This window comes from Mauremys mutica, chromosome 20 (assembly GCF_020497125.1).
Source record: "Mauremys mutica isolate MM-2020 ecotype Southern chromosome 20, ASM2049712v1, whole genome shotgun sequence".
Taxonomy (NCBI): Eukaryota; Metazoa; Chordata; order Testudines; family Geoemydidae; genus Mauremys; species Mauremys mutica.
In genome coordinates, this window is record NC_059091.1 from 21,193,581 (window position 1) to 21,200,926 (window position 7,346).

At 52.8% G+C, this 7,346-nt stretch overlaps 1 protein-coding gene across 1 annotated transcript in view; it reads left to right on the forward strand.

Moving 5' to 3' along the window:
- The window catches only part of LOC123353466 (complement C3-like), a 49,664-nt gene extending 43,100 nt beyond the window's left edge, over positions 1 to 6,564 (forward strand). The window contains exons 36-40 of the mRNA XM_044994567.1: positions 894 to 983; positions 2,958 to 3,044; positions 3,590 to 3,673; positions 4,625 to 4,760; positions 6,234 to 6,564. Of these exons, the coding sequence (XP_044850502.1) occupies positions 894 to 983; positions 2,958 to 3,044; positions 3,590 to 3,673; positions 4,625 to 4,760; positions 6,234 to 6,375 (539 nt within the window). The 3' untranslated portion in view covers positions 6,376 to 6,564. The remainder of the gene's footprint in view (positions 1 to 893; positions 984 to 2,957; positions 3,045 to 3,589; positions 3,674 to 4,624; positions 4,761 to 6,233) is intronic.
- Positions 6,565 to 7,346: the final 782 nt, after the last annotated feature.

Here is a 7,346-nt window from a genome sequence, read left to right on the forward strand (position 1 = left end):
GAGGACTTGAGCTGCTGCTGGCGGGAGCGCTGTCTTCAGAGCTGTGGGGCCAGAGAGCGGCAGCTGCTGGCCAGGTTCCCAGCTCTCCAGGCAGTGCCGCCGCCAGCAGCAGCACAGAAGTGGCCAGAGAGCGGTGGCTGCTGGCCGAGGTGTTCATGTTGTTTGTGGTAACGAGGACTATTTTTTCAATCCTGCTCCCATCCCGCCTCACAAGATCTACTCCCACTCGCTCCTGCATTGTTTATTGAATTTTTATCTCGCTCCTGCTCTTATAGCAACAGGCCCTGTGGGATCCCAGTCCTGTTGCAGGGCTCTAGATCCTGTTGTAAAACTAGGCAAATATCTAGATAAGTTAACATACCCCCTGCGGTACCGCTAGGGTATGTGTCCCCCTGGTTGAGAACTACTGGATTAGAACACAGGGGGTTTAGACTCATAGACTTTAAGGCCAGAGAGCACCATCCTGATCATCTAGTCTGGTTTACTGCCCACCTCCCAGTTCCTCCTGTTCCAACATTACCCCATGCTGGAAATATATGGTCACACTCATCACCTCAACACACCCAAGCAAAGGCAGACAAAATAATAAGGGGAACCTCTGACTACAGGCAATAATTATCCTACTTGCCCTCTCCTCCCGTTTTGCCTCCTGAGATGAATTTGCTACTAGTGTGATTAAGAGGGTGTCTCCAACAAGCACCAACCCGTCATTTCAAGCTGATGGTTTCCTATAGCTAAGAAAGTCGTTCCCACAGACTGCTGCTCCCTTCCCCAGGGTCACCCAGTGGGACTTCTGCTTGAGTAAGGGCTTCAGGGTTGTCTCCTAGGTGCTGTAAACCGTGGCCGTTGTTCTGCGGGAGGGGGAATGATCTGTGTCTCTGATCTTTCTCTAGATGACCGGTGCACCAAGTTCTACCACCCGTCTAAGGAGAGTGGGCTCTTCAGTAAGATCTGTCATGGGGACGTCTGCCGCTGTGCAGAAGGTAAGGAGAGTCCTGTCTCTGCTTACATCTCGGGTGGGGGCTCCCCTCTCAGCTTTACTAGCAAACGTGCAGTCCCAGGCCCCCCAGCATCAGCCCCCTCCGTCGCCGATCAGGGCCCTCCTTCCCTGTGGGCTCTGGGTGAGTCTCACGTGCGATAGAGGCTCACGGCAGCCACAGGCAGGATGGTCCCTGGGTCTGTCCCCCAGCCTGGAGCTCTGACTCTTGGCCGGCTGTGTCCTTGCTACAGCACCAACACATACAGCAATGGTGGGACCAGGGTCGGGGTGAGGGCACCCTCAGTGGGAATATGTGGGGGATGCACCCCCACATGACCTCATGCACGCCTGGGGAGGGGAGGCAAGAGAGGACCCAGAAGAGACTGAAGGGTCTGGGACCGGGCCAGGGAGTGGAATCCAGACGGGCTGGAATGGGCCGTGGAGGAGGTAGGAGCCCCTGGGACCCACCTTTCCAGCCTGAAGCCTGCCCCTCACCCCTGCAGAGTCTCAATATCTTCCTTCACTCCCTCTCCTATCCCTCCTCCCCTGCATTCACAGAGGGTTTCCACCCTCCCGGACCACCTACCCTCACCTGCGGTCCCTCCCTCCCTTCTCCAGTGGCAACCGCACCTGCCAATCGCAGGAGAGCTGGTAGCAGGACGTAGAAGCGGAATTTCTCTAGCCAGCCAGGTGACTGGGAGGGAGCGGGTATTGGAGACGTCAGTTCCTCCTCTCTGCCCATCAGGGCCTTGGGGGCTGGGCCAAGCCAGCTGATCCATGGAGTGGGGCTGCACACATTGAAGCAGGGCAATCTGGGGTGCAGGAGTTGCTGGATTTCCAGCCATTCCAATGGGGATGCTCCCCCCTGGTTCTGAAACTTCAGTGGAAACCTACCAGCTGTTTCAATGGTTGGAATCCGGCCTGGGGAGGTGACATGAAGTCATAGAATCATAGAATTCAAGATCAGAAGGGACCATTATGATCATCTAGTCTAGTCAGGCACTTCTTTAAAATATCTGGGTTCTCTCATTCCAGGATGCCCACAGCTGGCACCCCTCAGCCCTCCTGCTGTCAGTTTCAGCACAGAGGCCAAGTATTGAATGAGCCATGGAGGCTCCGCTCCCCACTGAGGAAGGGGTCCTCTAGAAGAGGGTGGAGACCCACTAGTGGGGCCATTGTTCAGTGGGGAACTTGCTGTAGCCCTGCTGTCTGCCGGGCATACAGAAAGGCGCTCAGTCTCCGGATCTGTTCTTCCCATCACCTTTGATTCCGCATCTGCAGCTCCACTAAGTCCTGTGACCAGTCTCCTCCTGGCGCTGACCCAGGCAGAGATCCATCAGTGCAGAGAGGGAAGTTAGCTGGGATTGCCAGGCCTATTTATGGTCCTTGGTTATTTCATACACCCAGGCAGAGTTCCTCTGGGCAACATCTACTGATTCCTTTGCAGAGCTGTCTGAGTCTGTCTGCTCAGGATCACCTCATTTAGACCCTGCAACCTACCCCTCCATCCCTTGTTTCTTCTTTTACTGTGCCCCATAACCCAGGCACTGACTTTTATTTTTCCTGGTGGTCCCTTCTCCCAAGACCCCACCCTCGCTCTGCCACTTCCTGTCCCCTCTCTGCCCCCTCCCCAGAGGCCCCCACCAGCTGCTCTCCGCGGAATGCCTCCTGCCACCCGCCAAACAGCTGATCGGCAGCCCCACCGAATGGCTGTGGCTGGTGGATTCTGAGAACTCCCAATTTTTTTTCCATGGGTGCTTGAGCCCCACAGAACCCATGGCGCCGGCACCTATGCCCCGTAATGTGATGGGTGGTTGGCTTCATGGCCACTCCCTTGTTGGAGGAGATGGGCCTGTCACTGTGTGGGTTAGCGCGGCTCACCCAGGATTCAAATAGGTGGGCACCTGTGGGTCACTAATAACAGAGCTGAAACTATGGTCTCCCTTGGTGATTCTCTACCCATCTTCCTTCCCCATAGAAAGTTGCTTTATGCAGCAGAAAATAGAGGGTCCCATCACTCTGAACAAGCGAATGGAAGAAGCCTGCAAACCTGGAGTGGATTATGGTAAATCTGTGATTTGGATCTGCTGAGTCTTTTTCCATGAGGAGAGCGCAGAGACAGGGTTCGGAATTCGATTTGGATTGTAAAGTTTGCTTTTAAGCCTGATTCAGGGGTAAGGTGTGGATCTGCTGGGGCAGAAACCTGATGAGATTTTGGGGCCTTAAACTCCCAGAAATGAACACGATCAGATGACTGTTTAAGATTCAGTCTACCCCTAAGTATTTATCTGCTCCCCATTTCCCTAGTATCTGAGCACTTCACAATCTTTAATGTGTTTAGCCTCACAACTTCCTGTGAGGCAGGGCAGTGCTATTATCCCCACTGTAGAAAAGGGGAAACTGAGGAATGGAGCAACTAAGTGACTTGCCCAAGGCCATGCCGAAAGTCTGTGGTGGAGCAGGGAAATGAACCCCAGTGTCCAGCTATTGCCCTCACCATGCACCATCTTTCTCACAGCCTGTTTGGGGAGTCAGTTACACAGTGAATTCACTACTGAAAAATACTGCAGACCTTCAACTGGTGTTTTGTATGTCTTCCTTTTTTTAAAGTGTATAAAACCAGGCTTGTTAGAAGTGAAGAAGTGGACGGGTCTGACTACTACACCATGGAAATTTTGGAAATCATTAAAGCAGGTAAGAGCTCCCCTTCTACAATCAGGGTGCAATTTCTTTGAATGGCCTTTGGGATAAAGGCCGGCGTAAGAGCTATTTCTCTTAGCCAGAGGAAGTGCTAAAGCCCCAAGGCTAATCTAGTCTCATGCTCCAGGGCATTAACCTATCGCCACAAGGGAACAAGAAAGAATTTGCTCAACCCACCTAGGCAGCCATGCCACAAAGAGGCAGACAAAATAACAGGGGGGAACCTCTCCCTGTGGTCAGCCTGGCACAATTGACCAGTCTCATTATGGGCTTTTTCAACCTTCCTCTGAAGCAATTGGCATTGGCCATTGTGGGAGTCAAGATCCCAGACTTGGTGGCCCTTTGGCCCAAGCTGCTATAGGGGAGGTGGAGTCTCTCTTCCTCAATGCTGACTTTTATAAATCAATATAAAGGCAAAGGAAGCAGGGATCTAACTGAGCTCAAAGCGGCTTCACTTACTGGGAGCTGATATGACTGTTCCAATTATTTTTATTACCTGAGATTAGGGACCCCTTGTGCTAAGCACTGGACATATCCAGATACAACCCCTGCCTTGATGAGGTTACAATCTAAATCAACACTGGGTGGATTTATTAGCCCCATTTCACAGGTGGGGAATTGAGTCCCAGGGAGATCGAGTGACTTGTGCAAGGTCACACCAGGAGTCTGTGGCAGAAACAGGAGCTGAGGCCGGACCTCTTCAGGCCCAGCCCGGTGCCACAACCACAAGGTGGTCCTTCCTGTTTCTAATGACTGCTGGAGCTTCAGTGATTGGTTATCGTAGCAGTCATACTGGAGCTGAATTTGTACTGAAACCTCAAGAGAACACCTAGGAGTCTCCTCTTCTCTGTTCCTTTTGTTTTCATCCGTCTCCACCCCGTATTATCTCCTCCTCATTCTGCTCTTATGTGTGGCATCTTTTTTCACCCTCTCCCCCCTTCCCAGGAACTGATGAAAATCCACAAGGAAAAACCCGCCAATTCATTAGCCACACAAAATGCAGGGAGTCTCTGAGGCTGGAGCGTAACAAAAACTACTTGATCTGGGGAGTCAGCACCGACTTGTGGTCCAGGAAAGCTGAGTAAGTAGCCTCCTGTGGTTACCCTTCGTTAGTCAGTTTCAAGCAGACACGCCCTTAACTAATTACCCTATCTATTTTAGGTACCTATCAGGCCCCCATTATTGTACTTTCTGAGAGCTTCACAATATCGAATGTATTTATTCTCACTACGGGAAGCAGGGCAGTGTTATTACCCTCATTTAACGGATGGGTAAACTGAGGCACAGACAGCCTAAGGTCCAGGTCCTCAAAGGTATTGAGGCACCTAACTCTCACTGACTGGCCTTAAGTGACCTCTCCAAAGTACCAAAAGGAAGTTTCTGGAGTTGCTGGGAATTGAATCCAGGTTTGCCTCGTAGTCTAACCCTGGACCACCGTTCCTCACAGGGGTTACCCAACTATTTCACCAGCGCAAATCACATTGACAGTGCAATTTCATGGTCCCTGCATCCAGCCACAGTTATATGACTTAGGTTTAAATTGAGTGGAAATATAATTAATTAGGGTATAAACTGCACCTAAAAATTAGCTTCAGCAACAAAGATGCAGCTCACAGAGGCTGAAAGTTCCATCCTCATGCTGTATCTGGAGCATTGCATGCTGGGATCTGTAGTCTCTCTGGACCTATGAGATGGGAGGCAACCCACTGTTTCTCTGCAAGTCAGATGTGGCCCTTAGGCACAGGTGGAGTGTGAGCCGCCTGTTTGGGGAGGCTAGACCCCAGCCCTGCCCGTCCTCTGCCCCTCATAGAATCATAGAGTATCAGGGTTGGAAGGGACCTCAGGAGGTCATTTAGTCCAATCCACTGCTTAAAGCAGGACCAATCCCAAAACAGATTTTAGCTCCAGATCCCTAAATGGCTCCCTCAAGGATTGAGCTCCTAACCTGGGGTTTTGCAGGCCAATGCTCAAACCACCAGGCTATCCCTCCCTCCTGCTGGAGCCCCCAGCCTGCCACCGTGGCTGCCAGCCCCCCTGCCCCAGCCCCGGGTCACTCTGGCCGGCCAACCTGAGTGCCCCCAGCGCTGAAGCCTTGGGTGCCGCAGCCCCAGCATCCCCAGCCCCGTAGCACCAGGTGCTGCAGCCCCAGTGCCCCCTGCCCAGGAGCGTCGTATGCAGCGGCCACAGCGCCTCAAGCCCCGCAGCACCAGGAAGCCCCAGTGCTGGGAGGCCCCAGCACCGGAGGCACCCAACCGCCTCAAGTCCCGAGCTGCAGGCCAGCCTGTGCTAGCCCCAGCCCTAGCCCCAGCCCCAGCCCCAGCCCCCTTGGGGAAGAGAAGCAGCCTGCATGGGCTGTGACCAGGGGGACGCAGCGGGAAGCTCAGGGCAGAGCATGAGTGTGGCCACGCCTGGCTGTTTGAGGAGACAGCCTCCCCAGGCCTGCCATACCCACTGCCCATGTCCTTGGGCAAACCCGGATGCCCTTAAGGAACTGAGCAAACAAGTTGGACAAATTTTGTGCTTTATTGCTCACCCTTCTGCCTGTCTGTCCCAGGCTCTCCTACATCATTGGCAAGGACACCTGGATCGAGAAGTGGCCCAATGAGGACGAATGCCAGGAGCCGGATTTCCAGAGACTCTGCCAGGAATTCCTTGAGTTCTCTGAAGCCATGACCATGTTTGGCTGCCCAACCTAAACTTGGACCCAGTTTTCCCAGCAGCCCCAATGGGACAGTATGAGTTGAGATGGAGCATAACACTCAGGTGGAGACATCTCCACTCAGAGTCCCAATGCTGCTGCCACTCGCCGCTAGCCCTGTCCTCTTTGGGGGTTTCACTCTCTTTTCTTCTTATTGTTTCTATATATATAAAAGGCTGATTTCTTACCCTGGCCTGCTGTGTGACTTTTTACCAATCTTTACATAGTCTGCAATATAGCTTTATAAGTAACCAGCTACTAGGATCATGGATGCATGAGAAACACCTTAAATTAGATTAGGATGGACAAGTATGAATGGGTGGCTAGATACGCATGGATGGATATTTGAGAGCGAATCTTCTATACCTATGTTTGTGCCTAGGGTGACCACACAACCCGTTTTGACTGGGACAGTCCCTTTTCTCAGCCCTGTCCCGGCTGGTACCATGGAGGGCAACAGACCCTCTCCACCAAAATGCACAACGCCGCCAGAAGACCCTGCCGAACAGAATTCTGAGGAGGCGGAAGTAATCTTAGATCAGGAGGCAGCTCCTGCTACCTGTAACTCCTCGCCAGTTGTTATGCCCCCTCCACCCACTGCTGGGGATGATCTCTTCAAACAAATTGCTGACATGTTCTAGATCACCTTAGAAGAAGTCTCTCCTGGACATACTCCACACGTCCATGCCCAGATTGCCCTCCTGATTAACTCTGCACTCATGGAACCTGCCAAGAACATATGGCTGATCCCCGCTACCATCCATGCTTTAATCCACGGGTTGAGAACTACTGTGTTAAAGGCTCATTAAAGCAGTGGACCCCAAACTATGGGACAACCCCCCCTAGGAGTGTGTGGAGGAACATTCGATTGGGGGAGGCGCATGGCAGGGAGCCCCACCCAGCCCCACCCACCACCTGGGGCCGAGAGGGAGCACGACCCAGCCCCACACTGCTCCCACATCTGCTCCG